General features: G+C 41.8%; 1 protein-coding gene across 1 annotated transcript; it reads left to right on the forward strand.

Moving 5' to 3' along the window:
• Positions 1–6119: 6119 nt before the first annotated feature.
• Positions 6120–10433, forward strand: LOC124146957. The gene is made up of 2 exons (XM_046517538.2): positions 6120–6217; positions 9025–10433. The coding sequence occupies exon 2, from the start codon at positions 9031–9033 to the stop codon at positions 10099–10101; it is 1071 nt and encodes a 356-aa protein (XP_046373494.2). The 5' UTR covers positions 6120–6217; positions 9025–9030; the 3' UTR covers positions 10102–10433.
• The last annotated feature ends 16354 nt before the right edge of the window (positions 10434–26787 follow it).

Consider the following 26787-nt stretch of genomic DNA (forward strand, 5'->3'; position numbering starts at 1 on the left):
TTTATGATTTGTATTATTTGACGCAGCGTTTGATGTTTCGGGGACATGTTGAGGTAAATACAAAGCTCTAACCACTGTCATATGTATATTTTTACATTCATGCAAATATTCGTACTTCATTTGCCATTTGTTAATTAAAGATCATACACGTCCATTATATTTCCACGAGCCACTTTTTCCGATCACATTTCCCTGAGAGACATAATAAGTTGATTTTGAATTTCCCGAAACAATCGTCGCATCGTAAGTTTCAACTCGACAATGTGGTTGCACACTTGTTCATTGCTGAATTATGTATTTCATAATTTGCAGGTATTCGGTATTACGACATTACTAATGTTAAATTCAGTAATACGGCGTGAACAAAGCGTTTTGCGACAGTAGGATGTCTGCGTGCAGCGGAAGAATCCATTTTCTTTGAGCAGGGGACTGAAGTGGAGTTCATGCTCTGCGTGTATAAGGCAGTGTGCCAATGAGCAAACCTTCCACCCCTGCTATTGGTATCACCTGTACGGACTATACAGATGCACAAGAGACAGACTGTGATGGTTCTGAAGTTTGTTTGGCAGTACTCAGGTCCTGTGGAGTAACATTTGTGCTACATCTTACATGGTATAACATTACTAAGGTTAGCCATCATACTGAACTTAGAACACGTGAGGGGGCACGTGTGGCCCAGTCGTCTAAGGCGCCTTTATTCGCTGTGCAGAGTTGCGTCCCTTGGGCACGCTAGAAACGTATGATTGTGGGTTCGAATCCCGGTTCGCCCCGATTATGTTTCTAGGTTTGTCAGCCCCATACCCGTGTTCGTGGGTTTCACCGAAGTGGTAAACGTCTGCGACCTGCAACACTCGGGATTTCCTTCCACATTAAGCTGAAACGCCGTGATATAACTGGAATGCTGTTAAAAGCGGCGTTAAACCCAACTCACTCACAAGAACAAGTGAGGTTTATACCGCTATGTGAAGCATCAGTAACGCGGCAATATACGGCACATTATCAACTTACTCGGCGCATCCAAATCCCCAACAAGGGGAGGAAGCCACAGCAGAACTGGATTCACTAGATACTCCAGTTCATTGACTATCCCATTATACAGTAGCCATGACCTCCTTCACAGATGTCCCGATATCTCATAATGCCTATTATCAATTAAAACACAATTTTTACAAAATGGATCGTTATGCTGTATGAACCAGTGTGTTGATAGGGTGTGATTGATGTAGATGCGAGGGTTTGACAATCAGCCCACGAATTAGATTACTAGAGGGCGCAAACACGCCTTTTCCTTCATTCTGGGCCTTACAAGGGGGCTAATTATAAGGCAGCTTCAGAAGAAATGTGTTTTGTTCAGAAATAATTTTGATTATGATAATTGTGAAAAACGTTTATAAATTCAAGTTCTTTGTTTATTAATATCGCTTGAACTGCATGCAGCCTGACTGTTCTTTATATGTTCATGCCATGTGTAAAAAATGAAGTATTAATGCAGATATTTACGGTTTAAGACACGATATACCAGATCTAGTACATTATGGTCATGAGGAAGCGTAGCGTTTCCAGCCAGGTATTTAAGATGTACCGCGCAGACTGCAATTATCTCAAATATTCGTCGCGTCATTGGTATTGGTTTGTGTCATGTGAACTAGTACCCTCCGATAATGAGTCTTATCTTTACCCAGCTCTCAGATCACACCTGTCTGTTGGAGCTTTTACCGGAAACGGTGAGGTGACGCCTTTTTGAGGGACCGAAGTCTATTGAGCTGAACAAACGTTGTATTGTTATGAAGTGAAAGGAGATTATATTGAACGCCGCGCCCTGTAACACTCCAGAAAAATGGCGGTGGTCTGTAAATAATCAAGTCTGGACCAGACAATCCTGTGATTAACATCATGATCATCGATCTACGCACCTGGGATACGAAGACATGCATCAACCAAGGCAAGCGAGCCTGACCACCAGATCCCGTTGGTCGCCTCTTACGACAAGCATGTGTTGCTGAAGACCTATTCTTACCCGGATCGTCAGGGGTGGGTTGAAGACTGATGAGTCTGAACACTGGATGTCAGTTAAGTGTATCAGACTGTGTACATCATTAATCCCACTCTGTATGTATCAGGGCGTTGGGGTAGCCAAGTTGTAAAAGCGGGCCCTCGTCACGCCGAAGACCCGGGTGCGATTCCCGACATGGGTACAATGTGTGGAGCCCATTTCTGGTGTCCCCCGCCGTGATATTGGTGCAATATTGCTTAAGCGGCGTAAAACCATACTCTCTCACTGTATGTATCATTTCACTAATACAAAGACTGAAAGATGTATATTTACAACATTGGATTCAATCCTTTATTGTATCAAACAAATACATTTCTTATAGGTTGTGGAAAACGCATATATACACCGAACATTATTTATCTTTTTTATATGTTAAGACTTTTGAATAGCATCATTAAGAAATAACTATATATAAGAATAAATACATTGCAATGATTCCGTGATGAACCAAGCACTTTCTTTAGCGTTTATGTTTCCTTAAAGGACGACCGTTTTCTGATTGGCTGATTGCATTCTTGCTCTGAACGCTGTCACTTATTTCGTCTTGTCTACAGTTCTTTTAATGATTAATTAAGCAGTCTCGCAAGGTATTATTGTTGGCGTATTTATTTATAAGAGCCCGTGAAGATCCGGGGTAGAATAGGTCTCCAGCAACCCATGCTTGCCGTAAAAGGCGACTATGCTTGTCGTAAAAGGCGAATAACGGGATCGGGTGGTCAGGCTCGCTGACTTGGTTGGTGCATGTCATCGATCCCAATTGCGTGGATCGATGCTCATGTTGTCAATCACTGTATTGTCTTGTCCAGACTCAATTATTTACAGACCGCCGTCATATAGCTGGAATATTGCTGAGTGCGGCGCTTAACAACTAACAAACAAAATTTATAAGAGGTGAGGTGAAATGGGGTTTAATATAACGTCGCGTTGAAGATTGTTGCACTTGTATAACGACGTGGCTGCTCGTGTATGTGTCAGCTTGTACTAGTCCGGACTAATGCCGGTTTTATAGTGCAAGCCCACTGAGATACCATGCCGCAGTTTAACATGAATACCCCACTCAGACACAGGATACTGACTCCGAGCCGACCAGTCCTTGTTTTAGCCCCTTAATGCTTACGCCAGGCAGGGTAACAACAAGTACCATCTTTTACAATCTTTTAGTATGACGCGGCCGTTGATCGAACCCCGGACCTTCCGCTCTTTTGACGGAGGCTCTAGCATAAGTCCACGGAGGCGGTCTTTGTTTATGAGAATTGACTTTGATATGTTTTTGCGTTTATGGAGTTATAAACGTAAACATTTTGTGCGCACACTGTGCGAAGTCTGCAACATTAAAAGACAGAAAGTGAAGTTACGGTTGCATCTGTGACTATATTTTCGTTTCATTATTGGAGATCGTGATGATTCGTTTGCGTACCTCTGTATTTATAGACAGCTATGCAACTGTGAAGAACATGAAGATGGTTTTGTGGTTTTGTGGCCTACAGTAACATCCTCCATATCACCACTCCAGAGCTGCTGCATAATGTAGGTCACGGAGTTAGCCATGTGGCCCCAGAGGGATACTGACAATAGTTTAGAACACTGTACACATGTGGTGGAGGAAACCTGGGTGTCTGGCATTTTTAATGAGACTTACTGTAACTTGTACATGAGATACTGATTTCCCTTAGGATAAAAAAAGGAAACGTTTCAAGGGCATCCACGCGTCACTTTGGAGTCCTTCGAGTCAGACATTTTTATTGCCAATACGAAACTATTATTAAAATTTCCACGGCCATATGAAGCTTGGCAACTGGCATAAAATTTAATAAGAGCCGAGTTGTTGTTCTTCGTTGTGGGAAAAAATGAAAGGCCTACCTCGTTCATCACTTTTGTTTTCAAAACACAAACGAAAGAGTCTTACCTTCCTCCTCAAATTTGAGAATAATTGTGCCCGAGAAAGTATTTTTACAGCCGTAGAACACACCAGATCCGGTAGTTGGTGGTTAACCGAATTAATATACTCCCTTTTATCCGAACAACCCGCTCTAGTTCAGACTAAGTTCTCTTGGAACGTCTATCTATATACGAAAGATTGTTATCCTGTAAATAGAGTTATAACACACCGTAACATTAAAACGTTAATCCGGATTAAATTTTATTATCCGAACAGTTTCCCAGGAAACGAAATCGTCCAGTGAGAGGGATTCTATGACTTTCGCATGCCAATATATCTATATAACCGTCACGTTAAATGTATCTTTATAACCGTCATGTTAATGTATCTATATAACCGTCACGTTAATGTATCTATATAACCGTCACGTTAATGTATCTATATAACCGTCACGTTAATGTATCTATATAACCGTCATGTTAATGTATGTAAATAACCGTCATGTTAATGTATCTATATAACCGTCACGTTAATATATCTATATAACCGTCATGTTAATGTATCTATAAAACCGTCAATGTATCTATGTAACCGTCATGTCAATATATTTATATAACCGTCATGCTAATGTATCTATATAACCGTCATGTTAATGATCTATATAACCGTCATGTCAATGCATCTATATAACCGTCATGTCAATATATCTATATAACCGTCATGTTAATGTATCTTTATAACCGTCATGTTAATGTATCTATAAAACCGTCAATGTATCTATATAACCGTCATGTTAATGTATCTATATAACCGTCATGTCAATATATCTATATAACCATCATGTTAATATATCTATATAACCGTCATGTTAATGTATGTATATAACCGTCATGTTAATGTATCTATATAACCGTCAATATATCTATATAACCGTCATGTTAATGTATCTATATAACCGTCATGTTAATGTATCTATACAACCGTCATGTTAATGTATCTATATAACCGTCATGTTAATGTATCTATACAACCGTCATGTTAATGTATCTATAAAACCGTCAATGTATCTATGTAACCGTCATGTCAATATATTTATATAACCGTCATGCTAATGTATCTATATAACCGTCATGTTAATGTATCTATATAACCGTCATGTTAATGTATCTATAAAACCGTCAATGTATCTATGTAACCGTCATGTCAATATATTTATATAACCGTCATTTTAATGTATCTTTATAACCGTCATGTTAATGTATCTATATAACCGTCAATATATCTATATAACCGTCATGTTAATGTATCTATATAACCGTCATGTTAATGTTTCTTTATAACCGTCATGTTAATGTATCTATAAAACCGTCAATATATCTATATAACCGTCATGTTAATGTATCTATATAACCGTCATGTCAATATATCTATATAACCGTCATGTTAATGTATCTACACAACCGTCGTGTCAATGCTTGTAACGAATGCAATCTCACTATTTGCCACATATCATGAATATCTTGATGTCTGTTAACAGCCCGTTTTGCGATGGAACCACCTTGGTGGTGTAAAGGATAGAGTGTCTGCCCCGATAGAGCAATGGTCGTTATTTCGATCCCTGGTCGCGACATATCAAAGACGTTAAAAGACGGCACTTGTTGTTACCCTGCTAGGCGCTTGGTATAAGGGGCTAAAAGAAGGACTGGTCGGCTCGGAATCTGTATACAGTGTCTGAACATGTTAACTATGAACCGATGTTAGTCCGCAGACATGCAGCCCCCCCCCCCCCCCCCCCCCCCCCCCCCCCCCACTATCACACACACGCACACGCACGCACGCACGCACACACACACACACACACACACACACACACACACACACACACACGTTCAGGCCGGTATACAAGAGAAATAATATTGAACGCGATGTCAAACCCCACCACAGCTCACCCACTTTGCTGAGTGATCACACAGTATAAAGAGAGCGGCTTTTCTTAACCGACACACATAACGGCCTAGACTGGTCGTTCCGACGTTCTATTGATACTTCTGAATCGGCTTTGCTGGAGACATTTAGAGTCATTTTGTGTCCCTTTTCAAATAACTGTCACAGTTCGTTTCATACTCAAACAACAATATCATACGAATGAGGGGTCTGATCTACGAAGAGACGTATAAACACAATGCCGTGGGTACACCACGCTCACCTTGCATACATGTATACACAGCACGTTTGACGATCTACAGTACACGACCGTTTACTACACTGGCGATAGTCAAATCTCGGTATGTATAATTTAACTGATAATTCTAAACTGCACAGGATAAAACTTTAAATGTGTGTTGGTAGTTTAAAGTAATCGTCTAATTTGAGCCTCATATACTTCGTATTTATACTGATGTGGTTGGTTGGTCGGTTTGTTGTTTAACGCCGCACTCAGCAATGTTACAGCTATATGGCAGGGATCTGTAAATAATCGAGTCCGGACCAGGCAATTCAGTGATTAATATCATGAGCATCGATCCACGCAATTGGGATCGATGACATGCATCAACCAAGTCAGCGAGCCTGACCACCCGATCCCGTTATTCGCCTCTAACGACAAGCATAGTCGCCTTTCACAGCAAGCCTGGGTTCTACCCCGGATATTCACGGGTCTATATTGATTGTTGGTGGTAGTAGTAATAGTAGTGGTAGTAGTAGGTGTGGTGGCGGTGGTAGTAGTTGTTGGTGGTGGAAGTAGTAATAGTAGTAGTAGGTGTGGTGGTGGTGGTAGTAGTAGTAATAGTAGTGGTAGTAGTAGGTGTGGTGGCGGTGGTAGTAGTTGTTGGTGGTGGAAGTAGTAATAGTAGTAGTAGGTGTGGTGGTGGTGGTAGTAGTAGTAATAGTAGTGGTAGTAGTAGGTGTTGTGGTGGTGGTAGTAGTTGTTGTTGGTGGTGGTAGTAGTAGTAATAGTAGTGGTAGTAGGAGGTGTGGTGGTGGTGGTGGTGTTGGTAGTTGTTGTTGTTGGTGGTAGTAGTAGATGTTTTGGTGGTGGTAGTAGTAGTAGTAGTAATAGTAGTGGTAGTAGGAGGTGTGGTGGTGGTGGTAGTAGTAGTAATAGTAGTGGTAGTAGTAGGTGTTGTGGTGGTGGTAGTAATTGTTGTTGGTGGTGGTAGTAGTAGTAATAATAGTGGTAGTAGGAGGTGTGGTGGTGGTGTTGGTAGTAGTTGTTATTGGTGGTGGTAGTAGTAGATGTGTTGGTGGTGGTAGTAGTAGTAGTAATAGTAGTGGTAGTAGGAGGTGTGGTGGTGGTGGTAGTAGTAGTTATAGTAGTGGTAGTAGTAGGTGTGGTGGTGGTGGTAGTAGTTGTTGTTGGTGGTGGTTGTAGTAGTAGGTGTGGTGGTGGTAGTTGTAGTAATAGTAGTGGTAGTAGTAGGTTAAGTGGTGGTGGTAGTAGTTGTTGTTGGTGGTGGTAGTAGTAGTAATAGTAGTGGTAGTAGTAGGTGTGGTGGTGGTGGTGGTAGTTGTTGTTGGTGGTGGTAGTAGTGGGTGTTGTGGTGGTGGTAGTTGTAGTAATAGTAGTGGTAGTAGTAGGTGTGGTGGTGTTGGTAGTAGTTGTTGTTGTTGGTGGTGGTTGTAGTAGTAGGTGTGGTGGTGGTAGTTGTAGTAATAGTAGTGGTAGTAGTAGGTTAAGTGGTGGTGGTAGTAGTTGTTGTTGGTGGTGGTAGTAGTAGTAATAGTAGTGGTAGTAGTAGGTGTTGGTGGTGGTAGTAGTAGGTGTGGTGGTGGTAGTTGTAGTAATAGTGGTGGTAGTAGTAGGTGTGGTGGTGGTGGTGGTAGTTGTTGTTGGTGGTGGTAGTAGTGGGTGTTGTGGTGGTGGTAGTTGTAGTAATAGTAGTGGTAGTAGTAGGTGTGGTGGTGTTGGTAGTTGTTGTTGTTGTTGGTGGTAGTAGTAGGTGTGGTGGTGCTAGTTGTAGAAATAGTAGTGGTAGTAGTAGGTGTGGTGGTGGTGGTGGTAGTTGTTGTTTGTGGTTGTTGTGATGGTGGTAGTGGTGGTGGTGTTAGTAGTAGAGTTGAAATATGGTTTAACGTCGCGTTCAAGATTATTGCACTTATAAAGCGGCGTGCATGCACGTGTGTGTCTGTGTTTGTATGGCTGCTTGTACTAGTCCGGACTAATGGCGATTTATAGTGCTAGCCCCCTGAGAAACTACGAATACCTCAGCCAGACACACTGCAGACAATCTACTCAGAGTCGACCAGTCTTTTTAAAGCCATTAATGCCCAGCGCCAGGCAGGGTAACAACAAGTACCATCTTTTAAGGTCGTTTGGTATAACGGGCAGAAGAGGCGGAGTCGGTCTAGAAGTAGTTGTAATAGTAATAATAGTAGAATTAGTTTTACATAGATCTACAGTGCAACCTCGTTAATCCGGACCCGTTACACTTTACACCCCGCAATCCGGACCCTGCTAGTAACGCTTATGCACTATTAAAGGGAGATTTCTACGTAAACGGGACTCGTTAATCCAGAAATGTGATAATCCGGACGATTTCGTTTGGAACGGCATTGTCCGGTTTAACGGGGTTTCAGTGTAACCAGAGGTGCGATTGAAATGCTGTTTAAAGCAGTGTACAACGCTCAACCCTCCCCTCTACCGACCACTGTGGGTTCAGGGTTAGATTATGTCCCGAGCATCCTGTGCTGGTGATACAAGGCGACTTAATCGGTCGGGTGGTCAGGCCTGGTTGATTGTGCCACATTGTACCCCACGGAGTGGATCGACGCTCGTAATATCAATCACTAGATTGTCTCGTCCAGACTCGATTATTTCCAGGCCGCCGTCATATAGCTTGTATATTGCGGAGTGCGGCCTTAACAAAAAATCATCAAATCATCTGTGTGGAACGCCGTTGTGATATAAATGGATAATTATTCAAATCGTCAATAAGCCCAGCCGCTGCTCTCACACGCTTTTTGAACAGTCAGTTCATCTATTTAAAGTTTCCGTTAACAAGAACAAGAAAACTTCCAAAATCACAAAAAGTCTATTGTACGAATCCGACTGCATTATTAGACATTTTTGAATAAAGTAGATTCTCTTTTTCAGTGTACGATGAAACAACGGGCATTCAAGACGTGTATGTGGCTATGTTGCTGTGGCCTTACTCTGACGTCCCTCGTCTGTTACTTTGTTTACACCAACCACGCCACATTGACACAATGGAAAAGCATCCTTCTTGGCGAACCTCAAAACAGACCCAGTCAGTTTGACCTCAACGCAAGCAGAGTCAAATCAATGTACAAACTGGCAGGAATTGCACTCCGTATCGACAACCACAACTGGGCATCCGCCACCGATGTCTGTTCTAACGGTATCGTCTTCCCATCCGGAATAATCAAGTCACTGGCAGGGGAGGTAAGCGTGTTCTTCCATGACGAGAAGGAACGCCGATCCACCATGCGGTACATGAACAAGAACGGGACTTGGGAGCGGAGGAACCTGAACACGTTGTCAGAGATCATGGAGAACCACAATGACGCCTACTTCTTTGATATATATGCTGGCGTTGGTTTATACTCGCTGCCTATAGTGAAATTGGGCAGAAAGGTGGCTGCTATCGAATACAGGTATTCCTTCGCCGAGAGACTCTGCCGGGGTATAATTGCTGGTAATTTTCAACATAAGGCATTTATAGTGAATAACTTCATCTCCCATGCACACCAGTCGGCACCAATTAAACTAGAACATTTGAGCCAAAGGTCAAAGGTTGGAGGTGACATGTCGGGTCATGTGTTTAGTACAGTGTCATCGGTAGAGTTGAACGCATTGCTGGACAGATTCAGTGTGGAATCTGTTGTTGTGCGAATCGACATGACCCCAGAAGACATCCCAGCTGTTCTAAATGCGGATGAATTTTTTGAATTCGGAAACGTACTGTATGTTCTAATGGAATGGACACACATATCCGGTTCACTGGAAACGCCCAAGCTGCTTGCATTCATGGACAAATACGATTTGGTGCCGTGTTTAAATATTGCCTGCAAGAAACCTTTGAAACCGGAACAATCCTCCACGTGGCCAGCCTATGTGCTGTGGACAAGAAGAGAGTTGAGACCCAAGGCAGCCGTCAAGACCTCGCCTGTTTTTCGTACCAGCAATGCCACCATTGGTGCTGTAGGTTGATGGTTGAAATCTTTGGTTTCCTCATTAAGCAGAGCAGATAGCATTGCTATTTCTCTTGTTTATTAAGCTTTGTTGAATCGGTTGAAGACAAGTTTTTAATCATTTCATTTCATTATGGAACTTATGACACATGATCAACGCTCACCTTGACGCCATTGTTTTGTTAAATAGAAGAAAAGTATTTTTGGCACTCTTTATAATCAGTCCAGACATTTATCTCGGTGAGAAATCATATTGAAAATAGTTCCCGTCACATGACTGTCACGTGATATATCATGATGTTAATGTTGGAAGTGTTTCTATCTGATTGTTTTATTTGCATAATATAAAGTACACACCTGTCAGATAATGTAACAAATGTTATATTTGGGATAACACGTTCTTAGTAAAGTACAGATTCTCGTGCTTTTGGGGGTTGAGTCCCATCAGAGATTCGAACCCACACTGCCAGTGCTAGGCATCTAATCGCCAGCAAAGTCAGCGACCTTACCCACTCAGCCACCGAGGCTTCCACAAAAATGAAAGTCCGACAACTGTTAGTCTAGATCCGTACTTTGTGTACCCCTCTGACAAGTCTATATTTAACAAGTGAGAACAATTCCTTTAGACACGTAGTATGAAAGATTAATATTGGGATTAACAGCCCCGCCATCTTTCCGAGGCAAGAGAGTAAACTGACTTTAAAAGTCCAGTGTCCACCCTTGCCGAAATAGGCTGGAATTTCTGAGCTCGATCTTAGCGCCACCAATGGCTATTACCATTTATGTCTATTTTATGTCCCCACTACTGACAGTCATATTCCAGATCTCGTATCACTTGCATTGCTTCAGACAAAATGGCGGCGCCCAGTCAAGACGTGCTCATCGACAATGAAGATCTTTATTGTAATTAAACGGGGTTTACCTCTCGCAGTGCGTCACATCATTTGAACACCTTGATTGGGAAAATATCTGTCGACGCCTGGTTGACGGTACTATCGAACATATTTGGCACGGCAGTTGCCATGTAATTTATCAACCGGATGTCGATTTCTTTGCGGGGATTTTGATTGGACTATGCATAGACCCATTAGTCCAGCCAAAATATGAGTTAGAAATTCCAGCCTAAATTAAAGTCAGATAACTCCCTTGCCTCAAGAAGATGCTTTCCTGCAGCATAATACCTATTTAAAACCGTGTCAGAATAATTGGGTTTGGATCAGGCAAGCCAGTGGACAATAGTGTGAGTATTAATCGAATGGATTATGTATGCAAGATTGACTCATAATCTGAAGCCAGTGTGATCGCCGCTAAAGGTACAGCCCTGACCTCGAGAGCAACTTCTTCTCCAAGCTTCAACTCGTCCGTAGGGCCTATTCCCATACTTTTAGTGTTATGACCTCCCGTGCTGGACTAATCGACTTAAGGTCAGAGTGAGTGAGTGAGTTGGGTTAAACGCCGCTTTTAACAGTATTCAAGTTATATCACGGCGTGGCAGCCTAATGTGGGAGAATAGACCGACGTGATGCAGGTCTTAGACGTTTACCACTTCGGTGAAACCCACGAGCACAGGTATGGTACTGACAAACCTAGAATCATGATCGGGGCGAACCGGGATTCGAACCCACAATCATAGGTTTCTGGCGTGCCCAAGGGACGCAACCCTGCACAGCGAATCGCCTTAGACGACTGGGCCTCCCGTGCCCCCCTTTAAGTCAGGAAAACACCTCGTTGATGGTATGAGCAACGCCCAACACCATCTAGGTACAATGACACAAACTCAACTGGTTCACGGATCCTGACCACCCGATCCCTATATGAGATGGGGGCGGTCGGGTAGCCTAGTGGTTAAAGCGTTCGCTCGTCACGCCGAAGACCCGGGTTCGATTCCCGACATGGGTACAATGTGTGAAGCCCATTTCTGGTGTCCCCCGCCGTGATATTGCTGGAATATTGCTAAAAGCGGCGTAAAACCATACTCACTCACTATATGAGATGACTGTTGCGACAAGAGCGAAGTACTGGGCCCCGTCACACACAGTGATTGTTGCACTATGGGTTTCAACGTTAAAAAAAGAATCTATTCGCGCTATTCGTTGCGTGAAGATGTTTTGTGCATCTAGACCCTGCGGTCGTATTCTAAGTCGAGATCCCTAAGGGACGTGAAAAAAGAGTCTGTATTCAAAAGACAGTGTTGTTCACGAGTGATATCTCCTCAACTCGAACTTCATTATCTCACTATATCGTTTAAGACGAATAATTGTATTGTCCCGAACCTTATCTGTACTATTGTCTAATTTCAGCACCCTCTTCTCCTCTTCCACTTGCACAAAGCGATCGTAACTCCTACACTTTAACAAAGGCTTACAATAGTCTTAGCGCTAAGATCGCTTTCTGCAAGTGGGCCCAGTACATTAATACTTTAGAATCATTAAACCAATGATTCGTTCAAAGCGGTGCCAACCCAAACTCACTCACTCACCCAAACCAAACAGTAACATTAACACACTCAAACACATGACGCATTTTCTTTGGACAGTTTCTTTCTCTTTTGAAAAAATACCAATACTCTTCAGGCATTAACGTTTCTAATTAAATCAGTGACCTGTTTACAGAAAGCAGGCGTTAAACTGGTGCGCCGTATTTCGCTAAATGCCCGGTGGCCGCTTTCCTAACGAGATCATATTGACAATAAAATAAATATGGTAGTTCAATTGCGGCTGGCAATTAGACGTTTGGAGTCCACTCATTTGCAGGTCCCTCGCCCAAGTAGCTTTTTCATGGCTTTAGAAGCTATATTAGGATACGGCTTGATAATATCCCAACGATGTTCTCCTTCAATTCCAATCAACCCACCCCATTTGATTTCGCTAAAGAGCAAATAATAGCAAAATGATGGAAAGAGCTTTTGCCATTTTCAAATAATTAAAACAACTTTGAACAGCCATAATAGGATAATACGATCTCTAAAAGTGTGAATTTTTTTGAGTTGGTGTCTTTACTGGGTATCAGCGAGTGCCTGTTGTTATCACAGATAGATATAATATACATGACGTATTTTATGAATTATTAGTTTCATACAGTCACGTCGCCTGTTTTTCTTTGTCAGAAGCAATAAGTTAGCTTCAGTTTTCTCGGCGTTTAATTTGAGCTTGTTTTTTATAACCTGTGTCAGGTTATTGTATACATGATCGAGTAAGGTTTTAAACAATACTCGACCGATTCCGTTGTCAAGTGGAGAGAGCGTTTGCAGGAGAACGGAAGGTCGCGAACTCGATCCCCAGTCGCGTCATACGAAAAGACGTTAAAAGATTGTACTCGTTCTTACCCTATCTGGCGCTCGGTATTATGGGGCTAAAACAAGGACTGGTCGACTAGGTGTCAGTATACTGTGTCTGAGTTGGGTATTCAGGTTAAACTGCCGCGTGGTATCTCAGTAAGCTAGCACTATACGATAGCCATTAGTCCGGACTCGTACAAGCAACCAAACACACACACGTACACCCTCACACGTGCATGCACGTCGCTAGATAAGTGTAATAATCTTGAAGTCGGCGTTAAACCCCATTCAACCTCGCCCTAAACAATACTCAAGGACGGCCGGGGACAGTAGAAGTGGCCTTAACACGTTGTAGCCGTTTTTTTAATTGAACTCTGGATTGGACAAACACTTTAACCACTATGCTACTCGACTTAACCTTTAACGTCAAAAAACACGGTGGACTGCTTTCTCACCTTTTGGAATGTCTTATTAATACACACGAGCAAAACTATAACAGCATTATTTATTATGCAGTCATGCAATCAACGGACACTTCAGTTTTGTATGTTGTTTTCAATGTAAGGCTAGAATTTGACTTGGTGACAAATGATCAATTTTGATAAAATGAATTGCATAACAGGTTTTCAATTTTACCGAATTTCGAAATTAATTTTGACGATAAAGTGGCATTAAATCAATATTCTGTTGATTGTTTCAGTGAAAATATTGAGTGTGTTTTTTAAATACCGCTTTGAACAGTGTGTCAGTGATATCACAGCTTGTCACATTAACTTGGGAGCAAAAGACAAAACGGCGCATATCTTGCACATTAGCCAGTCAGATGAAACACACAGGAACTGGTAACGTTGGCATGCTGCTGACAAGTCCAGGATAACAATCAGGGTGAATTTGAACCGACGATAATCGTATTTTGGCACTGCTAAGGGACACATGTATAAACAGCTACCCATGTCCCGGCACTGACTGTTTCCATTAAGACGATCATACAAACTTAATATCACTTAAGACACTTAATATTTGAAACACACTACAACATGAGCAGGGTACTCGGCTGTCACGAAATCCATTATATCATGAAATCATGTGTTGATAAGTTGGAAAATCGGAATTCTTAGAAGACGTGTTTGTCGTTCCCGTCTGATGTAAACTGACATCCAGCGTTGACGTTTGACACCTCAAATACATATGACTCAGAGAGAGAGAGAGAAAGAGAGAGAGGGGTTTCTGGCGTGCCCAAGGGACCTCAGCTGCAGGGACCTAGTACATGTACAATGTAGGTTTAAAAGGGCCACAAACAGATGGGTCACAAATAGATTCAGAATTTTTTTGGTAATAGTCCTTTAAATTCATGCATTACTATTCATTTAGAACGAACAGTAGATCACTTCTGATAAACAAAAAGGATACTTCCTACGAATTTGCTATAATTCAAAACCCAAGGTAGTTAGAAAAGAAATACCAAATATAAAATATTATATATTTTATTATAAGAAATAATTTCGGGAATGGATGGCATACGTAAACATGACACTTTACAGTTACGGAATGTTGTGGGTTCAATGTGTGAAGCCCATTTCTGCTGTCCGCATTAGGGGGCACGGGTGGCCCAGTCGTCTTAGGCGTCGCGATTCGCTGTGCAGAGTTGCGTCCCTTGGGCACGCCAGAAACCTATGATTGTGGGTTCGAACCCCGGTTGGCCTCGATTATGTTTCTAGGTTTGTCACCCGTGCTTGTGGGTTTGACCGAAGTGGTAAACGTCTGAGACCTGCATCACTCCGGGCTTTCCTCCCACATTAAGTTGACACGCCGCGATATAACTGTAATACTGTTAAAAGCGGCGTTAAACCCAACTCACTCACTCACTCACTGTCCGCATTAACAATGTTTGATACGTACTAAACGTGGCGAAAACCTAACTCTCTCACTCATTCATTACCAATCATTATTATCAATTGTAAGCTTCTACTTAAGGCTAAGCTTCTACTCTGACTCACTCAAGGTTGATGAAATGTGAGGCAGCTCATTTTGTCTCTGTAGATACCAGCTTGTATGTCACAGACACTCGAGAAAGAGAACTTCCTTTTGCACAGCTTGTATTGATGATCTGCAAGCATCACCATGGCAGCGGACGCCGTAAATTGGCTTAAGACATTTTGCACACACAGGGAATTGAACCCAGGTCTTCAACTTGAAGCCAACGCTTCAACCACTTTTTTAGAATGAGAATGCTGCATGACATCGATGACAAGCAGAAACAGCGAGGTTGTAGTTGAGGGCAATTTTTTTCAAAACTGCTTCCTATTCTGTAAAGAGTGCTGATTCTGAGAAGTAATGTACACTAGGTAATGGGACGGATGCCAGAATGTAACCCCTATACCCATTCCTTTGTTCTTTTGAACAAAATATAAACCTACCTGGCAAGTTACAAAACGTGAAAAAATGTTTGTTTTGCTTCTTATATTTATGTCGAGTTGGAGTGATCTGACGTTGGTTTGAAATATAGCATTACCGTATATCTAAATACGAAATCGGCTTTTTCAACACGTCAAACGGAGCACTTATACCAGTCGTCCTATGTCGTTCTTTTGAATATTACTTGCAGCTTTGATTGTCACAGACAATTCTTTCATAGCAAATTCTTTTGGTCTCTCATAGGAGGATGGAATCACCATTCCCATCCCGCGCTCTTCTTACCCGCCTCTCTTGTCTTCATGCTTCAGATTCAGGCTTTTATTCGTTTTAATCATACAGTCCAAGTTTTAGTATTCGTTTATGGGACGGTCGATGTCAGCCAGTGCTTAGTATAGGTAATGAATATCTTTTATCCGTCCACATGTGTCCCGCGGGAGGAAACACTGTCACGCAATGTGGGTGGAAACTCGGCCATAGTTTGTGTTTGTTTAACAAGATGTAGCAACGGACATTGTGGACCATAGATTACATTGATTGAGACATCAAAACGCCATGGCTTTCCAAGAAGCTGAACGCCTCGAACCGCGTGGGCTTACTTCCGGTTACTCCGCACAGAATGTTCATTCATTCCGTAGAAACCGGAAGCAGTGGATTCGTGCCATGTGTAATCCTTCGTGAGGAAATGTCGTTATACAAGTCACATACTCAGCTTGGTTACATAATGAGAGTTTCTGCTGCCCCACGTCTGATATATGTTTAACAAGGAAATAGTATCAAATTTAGATTAATAGCACAAGTCCCTGAGATGATAACAATGACGGTGACTAATAGATTCACATAGAGACTTCAATGTAAGGTTTGTGACTTGCGCACAATCTTCTGTTAGTGTTTAATTCCACCACATGCCTGTACTTGCAAGTCTATATGTTGATGCAAATCCACACAATATGTATGTATGTATGTATGTATGTATGTATGTATGTTTGTATGTATGTATGTACATGTATGTATGTATGTATGTATGTATGTATGTATGTATGTATGTATGTATGTATGTTTGTATGTATGTATGTACATGTATGTATGTACATGTATGTATGTATGTATGTATGTATGTATGAATGAATGAATGAATGAATGAATGAATGAATGTATGTATGAATGTATGAATGTATGTATGTATGTATGTATGTATGTATGTATGTATGTATGTATGTACATGTATGTATGTATGTATGTATGAATGAATGAATGAATGAATGAATGAATGAATGTATGTATGTATGTATGAATGAATGAATGAATGAATGTATGTATGTATGAATGTATGTATGTATGTATGTATGTATGTATGTATGTATGTATGTATGTATGTATGTATGTATGTATGTAGTATGTATGTATGTATGGATGTATGAATGTATGTATGTATGTATGTATGTATGTATGTATGTTTGTATGTATGTATGTATGTATGTATGTATGTATGTATGTATTCAAGGAAGAGAAGGAACATTTACTCGACACATCCCGATGGGCATCTATTTATGCTTTGTTTCAGGGAAAGCCTGGAATGACTGTAGTTTCGTTTCACCATTCCTGAAAATGGCTTTTGCTCTACAACCGTAGCCACCAACATATCACAACCATCAAAAGTATATTTACAAAAGAACAAGTCTTGCATTTTCGCATTTGGGTAATTAGTATCATAAGGAGTTTTTTATTCGTCGTCGTATGTATCAAAAGTGGAAGTACAGATTGCACAGTGTTTCCAGGTGCCCCAATTCGCGGTGCAGAGATGCGTCCTTTTATCAAAGGATCAATTTATTGTGGATAGATTTCCAGATTTGCACCAATCGTGATACGTGGTTTGTCAGCACCATATCAGTGCTCGTTGATTTTGGAAAGAGTCTATGAACTTCATCAGTTTCGTCCTAGCACCCACATTAAGCTGCACAACTGATAATACTGCAACACTGTTCTTAAGGGTCCGACCATTTGATATTCTGGTGGGCCTGGTAACTTTTCGAAAAAAGTATATTGTTCCCGGAAATGCTTAAAAAATTATAATTCTTACAGTTGAAAATGAATAAATTGTCTGCCTACAGATGACATTGTTGTTATAAGGTTTTTGTCAATGAGAAAAACATATTTAGGACAATAGTTTAAAATAAAACAATATCTTATTTTGTATAGGTCTCCATACAATAGACTGCAAACAACAAACTTTGGTAATAAAAACATCAGTAATAATATTGACAAGCTAAAGCTTCATTGAGATCTTTTGTGGAAGCAGCAGATGCGTGAATCGGTCACCAAGGCGGCGGTCAAATTACTTAAAAAACTACAAGCTGACAGCACCTAATATTCTAAGACATAGACTCATATTTATCTCATAGAATGCTATAACCCTTTCATCATATATTGATTTTATAATTAATACAATTCAAGTAATTGTGAATGCAAACAATAAAAGAGGTTGATTATTCTAGTTTGGCCGTTGGCTATTTCACAACAAACGGTCTACCCCAACATGACGTACATCTTACTTCACGGTATGTTCGTTAAGAATGAATGTCTGGTAAACTTACGTTAAACATCCATCGCCTGCAAAATGAACACCCACTGTACCATATACATGTATATACACTATTCGAGTATATAAAACAATCACGACTTTCAGGTGCTCTTTTATGTATACATTAACGCCTGTTTGCTGTTCAATAAGTTAATATATGGTTCTACCCAGGCTGTCAAACGATTGATTCATTAGCGCAGCTGTCACTTGTCATCATCGTTGTGTCGTCGTTGTGTCCCTATTGCCAAATTAAGATCCATATCAAGATCCAAATCAAGATCAAATCAAGATCCAAATCAAGATCCAAATCAAGATCCAAATCAAGATCCAAATCAAGATCAAATCAAGATCCAAATCAAGATCCAAATCAAGATCCAAATCAAGATCAGGTACTTCTCCTCTGTAGTTGGAAACAGGCAAATATACGATAATGAACGTGAAGGAAAGAAATGTTTTCAGTGTTATGAAAGTATTGAGGATGAACGTTGTGTATGGCTTGATTGCCCCTGTGAAGATGATTTGCGTGAAAGTGTAATATACGAAAAGGCCAGTTTTAGCTGTCTCAGCTTCCTAGAGTAACATACTTATTTTGCTTTTTATAGGTATATTTTACCAAAACCTGCTTTTTGTTCTCAAACGAAGAAAAACATATATTATATACACCTTTTACACTAATATTATGTTGTGTATACTGTGAAATATTATAACGGGTGGCTCGCTTGTAAGTAATGTATCAATGTAAATATTCTTGTAAGGTCTGCCTGTCTGTCGTCGTAAAGAAAGTTACTCCTTTAAACCCGGAGACCGCCTCCGTGGTCTAGTGGTAGAGCGTCCGCCCGGAGAGCGGAAGGTCCGGGGTTCGATCCCCGGACGCGTCATACTAAAAGACGTTAAAAGATGGTACTTTTTGTTACCCTGTCTGGCGCTCGGCATTAAGGGGCTAAAACAAGGACTGGTCGGCTCGGAGTCAGTATACTGTGTCTGAGTGGGGTATTCATGTTAAACTGCGGCATGGTATCTCAGTGTGCTAGCACTATAACTCGGCATCAGTCCGGACTAGTACAAGCAGCCACACACACACATACACGTGCATGCACGTCGCTATATATGTGCAATAATCTTGGACGCGACGTTAAACCCAATTTCACCTCACCTCACCTTGAGGTCTTAATTATTTTATCATATTTCATATTGCACACAACCTCGGATCGACAAGTCATCATGATGGTTGTGTTTCATATGCCAAGTATATTCCAACTCTGATAACCCATTCTTGACTGCCGTTCACTGATGCATTGATCGATCTCATGCGATGATGAAACATGGAGATTTAGTTATGTTTGACAAATTGATGTCGAAATATTTGACCATGCGATGTTGTGAAAATGATTTTATTAGCCTTGCAACTCTATCCTGACCTATACACGTCTTCTATGATTTATCAGAATGTCAATACGAAATTACCTTACTTATATCCATTACCATGGCGGGAGTACAAGGTGTGTTTGTGCCACATATGTACCGGATACTCTATCAATGACTTGTCTATTTCATTCGTGTACTTGACACCATGTGCTAGTTGCAGGGGTGTAACATACATGTGTTGGAAAATATCAAATGGTTCAAGAAATATATCTTCTTTGTCTTCGTTTTTAAACAAACTAAATTGAACTGCAACAGTAACTTTGCACATTTGAAAATAATGCGATTTTAAATAAGTTGCACTGGTTCAAACCCATACAGCATCGTTATTGTACCTGTAATTTTTACCGGCAATGCGCTCGTGTTTTTGAGAAAATGCGAAAAAATGTAAAATCACGTCATGCCATTGCTGGTAGAAATGCTCGTGCCACAGGGGTATAAAAAGCACAGTAGCTATGTCAAACATCAACATTGTAAAAAAAGAACACATTTGAAATGCCATGACTAACATCAGAACAACGTGAGCGAGCAATCGGGGTGGTCCAGATTTGGACCACACACACCAACGTTGCAAGAACCTTTGGCTTTTCCCGTGTTGCCGTTGGAAACTTATTTCAGAGTTTTAGTCAGACTGGAAGGACATTGGACAGGCCCAGGACCGGGAGACCAAGGGTCACTACGCCACAGGAAGACCAGTATCTGCGAACGTTGCACCTCCGCAATCGCTTCCTCACAGTGACGCCATCGGCAGTGAATGCTTTGGGTCGGCAGGTGAGAACATACACAGTGACCAGAAGATTTCGGGCAGAAGGTATCAGGGCCTACCGATCGCTCAGAGGACAGATGTTTGCCGCTGAACATCGACGCATACGAACACGATGGGCCAATACAGTGTGACGGTGGCAGCGTCGGGGTTGGCAACGCGTGGTCTTTAGGGACGAAAGCAGGTTCTGTTTGTTTACAGTTGATGGCAGACAGCGTGTTTACCGTCGCAGAGGTGAACGGGCAGCTGCTTGCTGCGTTCAAGAATTCGTTCCTTACGGTGGAGGTGGCTTTTTGGTGTTCTGTACTAACACGACAACGCCAGGCCCCACACAGCTCGTATCGTAGTGGGCTTCCTTGCCAATAACAACGTCAACGTCTTACCGTGGCCGGCATTTTCTCCTGACTTATCACCCATAGAACACCTCTGGGACGTCTTGTACAGGCGAGTTAGAGTCAGACCACACCCTCCCGCCAACAGACAAATAAGTTTACACAAGCTCTATAAGATGAATGGAAACGCTTGCCACGTGACCTCATCAGACTTTTGAAGTTTTCCGTCCGACGCAGAGTCTTTGCATGTATGGAGGCACGGAGTTGCCACATTCGGTATTAAAGTGACAAACTTTGTGCCTGTGACCACTTTTCTTGTTTGAATGAATTGCAGTAAAAATCTGGATAACTGAACTTTCAACTCCCACTGATCTTGTTCGTCTGGTGTGCAGTATTTAACCACAAAATGTCAAGTTTGAGTTGTTCAATACTTTGTGGAATTGTGGGTTTATTAAATATGCTTTACCTCAAAGAAAAAAATTATTTCACTCACCCACGCATGTGTCAATGACATTCGTTTCCTGGCAAATATTAATCTTCTGTGATCGAAATAGGAATCGTCTAGATTACATATTGCTGGAGAAAACTGTTAAAAAGACAACACTGCACATGCTGAAACTACAAGAAAACATGGCTCCATCGACTAGGTGCAGCAGACGGCCAATCCTCTTGGATGGTCGAAACCATGTGTGTGCATCGTATCTGTATATATTTGTTTCAGCCAACTCAATCACAATGAAATTACTCTTCTGTTGCAAAACATTCCCCGACAAACATTTGCAGACACACGTGCGTTGTTTTGATGGTGGCCCTTAAAACAGTCAACGTTAATATCAAGAAATTGTCAAATCCCTTGAACCAATTAATTGAAATTCTTGAACAACCCTCATCGAATAACTATCAATTTAAGTTTGCTTTTGGTGTGTATAAATGCTTGTCCATTTCAAAAGGTGTCGATGACAAGCAAATCGATACGCTTTTATGTCTTCCATCATCAAACAAGCCTCTGATCAGATGACATAAAATCCCACTGGCACACGCAATATCCCTACCCTCTTTTCGCAGCAGAAAGGGATTCTAGAAAGTACAAAATTAATTATAACGAAACCACAAAGCTGGATATTTCATTAGTATCTGACACGACCGGCAATGTGTGTCTTAGGAACTTTACAAATTTGATTGACTCTAGAACATTTAAGGCAAAACAATGTACATTAACCAAAAATAAGATTTTTTTTTGTGTGGAAATATTAGTACACTTCCCCTGGAGGTTTTTGAAAAGAAAACATGTTCCAGAAAACACTGGAAAAATAACATAACCTCAGGTAATGGCTTACCAAGAAATATATTGTTCGCTTGACATGCTTAAATGCAGAATATAAACTGACGTCCAAAAGAAACTTTACCAGAGTTTGAAATCACTCTTGCTCAAAAACAACAAAACATACATGCATGAAGTAAAGTGTATTGAGAAGATCAATATATCAACATAATCAACACTGAAAATGACAATCATACCGCGACCGAGAATGACGTCAGAGCCCCCCAAAGTTGGGTGTGGTACAAAACTCGAGCTTTCAGAATCATGGACAATAGGCAGAGTACATAAACGATCGCTCACGTTCAATAACAAGTCATTAGTAGCGTGTGTGACCACCAAATGCCTCAGTACACCCAAAAACTCTTCGACGCACAGAAAAAGTCAGTCGTCTGATGGGGTCACGTGGGATTTGACGCCATTCTTCTTGGAGGGCCAAGATCAGTTCTTGCCGGTTGGCTGGAGAGTGTGGTCGTTGTCGAACACGACGATCCATCAAGTCCCAGAGGTGTTCTATGGGGGACATGTTGGGTGAGCGTGCAGGCCACGGCAACACGTTGACGTTGTTGGCTGCGAGGAAGTAAGTGACAATTCTGGCTGTATGGGCCCTAGCTTTGTCATGCTGATAAATGACACCACGTGGCTGCTGTTGGAGACATGATAGGACAACTGGACGAAGAATGTTATCCATGTAACGCTGAGCTGTAAAGTTTCCGTCAACGATGACCAGCGGTGTCCTCTCCTGCCCACAGATCCCTCCACACACCATGACACCATATGGTACGACCTCCTGCACGCAACACGCCGCCGTTCGTTCACCCCTTCGGCGGTAAACACGTTGTCTTCCATCAGCCCTAAACATACAGAATCGACTTTCGTCAGTGAAGACAACCCTCTGCCAGTCACGTCGTTGCCAACGTCATACAGTCCGGGCCCATCTCAATCGCAGACGACAATGTTTCGCTGTCAATAGCTGTCCTCTGTATGGTCTAAAAACCCTGATTCCATGAGCCCTGAGTCTCCTGGCCACTGTCTGTCGACTAACCCTGTGAGCTGAGGCATTTGTCGCCGATGACGTCACTGTCAGGAAGCGATTTCGGAGGTGCAAGGTACGCAAGTACCGGTCATCATGGGGCGTAGTCACCCTGGGTCTGCCTGTTCTTGGCCTGTCAGCGGTCCGCCCTGTCTGTCTGTAACGTTGCATCAAGTTGGTAACGGCAACACGGGAGCAACCGAAGGTTCGTGCAATATGGGCGTGGGTGGCTCCCATCTGTACCATACCCAAGGCTCGTTCACGTTGTTCGACTGTGAGTCGTGGCATTTCTTTTGTGTTTTTTTATCACTGTGGATGTCTGACTTGCCGTTTCAATCGTTTTATACCCTTACCCGCACGTGCATTTGCAGTTGTCCGTGGTGCACGTGTTTTTCACTTTTTCGCGTGTTATCTCGCAAACATGTAACAGACGATTAACATTTTCTGCATACACTATTGTTGTATTTAGGTTATGTGTTTTAGATAGACTGCATCGACAAAATTTTTATACTTTGTCTGAAATTTATATTTTCAGGTGGTAAAGTTTCTTTTGGACGTCAGTTTATATCCTGGCAAAACACACGATTGGTCGACTCCAACTTGCAGAGAAACATTGTATGTATTCAAGCAGGGACAGAAAACCGAGCGCTATTCACCATCATACCCACCCCACCCCAACCACCCCCACACCTCGCGAATATCACATTGTCGACCCTCCAGGTGACACTAGGTGTTCATAAGCTATAAGAGCATGAACTTCACATGAAAGATGAATTTTTGGTCAAAGTGATATATACCTAGTCTCTACTATTGATGTTGCGAGTTTCTCAATTTTATCTGTGCCTATAAACTGCCTATAAACCTATTAATATTTATAATATGTAATTTTTGTATATTATGCAAAATGATGAAAACGACGCAATCACAACTGGTTGAATATAAATGACAAAAATTGTCGCCGCATTGTTTATAAGGGTCGCTTGTGGGAGGGGGAGAACAAACAACTCAAGCATTTACTGATAAGTACAAAAGACCAGAGCAGAAATCGTGCATTGGTGGCAAGAAGGACGATTCCTGTGCCAAATATACACACATTTGTTATTATAACAACATGCTATATATGAATGGATCACTGAATATCAGTGATAACACCAGGTGTTAGTGAAACGGGTGTGCATGCCCTGTCCTACTTGTGCTATATATTACACTCCTCATCAGTAATACTTTGGATTGCAAACCTTCGAGAAGAAACGACGGTCGACAGCCTTCTTCCCGCACAGTCTTAGTGACAGATGTGTCTTCACCTGTGCATTCTCGACCAGAGCGTGTAGCCTGTGTTAGCACGCATGATATACACATTAACTATGCTTTATTCTTGTTGCCTTACGAATTGTTGTAACGTGATAGATATTCACATTTCTGAAGTGTTTTCATGATGCAGATTTGTTCATGACATTTTCCCTCAGCTATCGCTCCAACGTTTTATCCCATTGATGCAGAAATTACTAACTCTAGAAAAGCACGTACGTGCTTCATCAATCACATAAGTGAGTGAGTGAGTTGGGTTTAACGCCGCTTTTAACAGTATTCCAGTTATATCGCGGCGTGTCAGCTTAATGTGGGAGGAAAGCCCAAAGTGATGCAGGTCTCAGACGTTTACCACTTCGGTGAAACCCACGAGCACGGGTATGGTGGTCACGGGTATGGTGCTGACAAACCTAGAAACATAATCGGGGCGAACCGGGATTCGAACCCACAATCATAGGTTTCTGGCGTGCCCAAGGGACGCAACTCAGCACAGCGAATCGCAGCGCCTTAGACGACTGGGCCACCCGTGCCCCCTCATCAATCACATAGGAGCCATTTGATCTTGCGATGACTTCTATCATTCCCTATATTAATTCCCTGTTATTGTGCACCATGGGACATATCTATACGGCAAATGGGCAACTAACACTGGGAATTGTCTCATCTATGTCTGTGTATTGATTGGTGTTGGAAGAGAGGTTACAGTGGCGCCATGCACTGGGGATGTCATTGGAAGTCATACCTGAAGTCACGTACCAAATTGTGTGACGAATTGTATGACGGCTTAGATAAATTTAAATGCACGTGGATCACTTGCGCTGCCTTCTGGAGAGCTCGCATTACATTTCTCTTATTTGTTTTATCTAATAGGAACTTAGGATTGTATGACCGAAACTATTTGTAGTTAGGGCCGATAACTCTCCCCAAATCAATTACTCCACATTACTTCCCGATCAAACCTGTTGTTACGGCAGGTTATTGTATGTGTGTAGAAATTAACCAGATAATCAACATAACGCCTTCACTATTTGTACCCACAAAACAAGGATAAGGTCTGGTACATTTGAATTGTTTATATTCCTCACGAATTCATCCTCGTAAACGGAGAAAGTTGAGTAGTATGCCAAACCCCGTGAGCCCTTTGGAGCTCCAGTATTGAACTCCTCATCCTGAAGGTGATATCACTTGCTGGAATAACACCATAAACATTGTTTCAGAAGACAAGTGTAGTGCCTATAAGTTCTGTAAACAGAGCGGTGGGGTAGCCTAGTGGTTAATGAGTTCGCTCGTCACACATAAGGCCCGGGTTCGATTTCCCACACTGTGTGAAGTTCATTTCTGGTGTCCCCCGCCATCATAGTGCTGGAATAATGCTAAAACCTGAATGTTTGTATATACAGGGCGTTTAATATATATCATATTATATTCTTCTGAAAGAAATCATATATCATTTTGATATATATATATATTATGTACCTAATGGGCACCATCTGGACTGGAGATCCTTATACTGGTGAAACGTTACTGATATTACTTTCAGCTGCTGATGTTTATCTCAAGCATTTACCTCCTTTAACCTCAAGCAGTTTTCATCATTTTGATTACAGACCCACCTCCCCACCCACCCCCTGCCACACACACAAGCTACATCTTACTGAAGGCTATATATGTAGGTTATGTGAGGTGAGGTGAAATGAGGTTAAACGTCACCTTCAAGATTATTGCACTTATACAGCGACGTTTTCGTGTGTGCGTGTCTGTGTATCTTTATCTTTGTGTGTGCGTGCGTGCGTGCGTGCGTGCGTGCGTGCGTGCCTGTTTTGTAGCACAAGCCCACTGAGATACCAAGTCGCAGTTTTATATTGATACCCACACAGACGCACTCTGACTCCGAGCCCACCTGTCTTTCTTTTATCCCTTTAATGCTGAGCCTCAGTACGTACAATCTTTTGGTATGGCTGCAGGGCTTATCACATGCTCAGACATGACAACCCTTGAAAAGAACCGCCGGTAAATATACTAAAACAAATACAATTATATCTTGTTTTCTCTCCCTTTTTGTGCGGAAGATAGTTTGGTAGGAGCTAAACTGTGAATTTAAAAAGAAACCATTAATGTCTGCCCTCCTCGAAAGATAGGAGATTAGCTTTTTATTCCGGTCTTTACTGGCCAATTTGCACAGTTGCACCTGCCAGGTGTCTTCAAACCGCCCATCTACGAGACGAATTTCATTTGACTTGGTGTGTCGGTGCTAAGTGT

This window comes from Haliotis rufescens, unplaced genomic scaffold (genome assembly GCF_023055435.1).
Source record: "Haliotis rufescens isolate VD_foot unplaced genomic scaffold, xgHalRufe1.0.p SCAF_7, whole genome shotgun sequence".
Classification (NCBI taxonomy): Eukaryota; Metazoa; Mollusca; class Gastropoda; order Lepetellida; family Haliotidae; genus Haliotis; species Haliotis rufescens.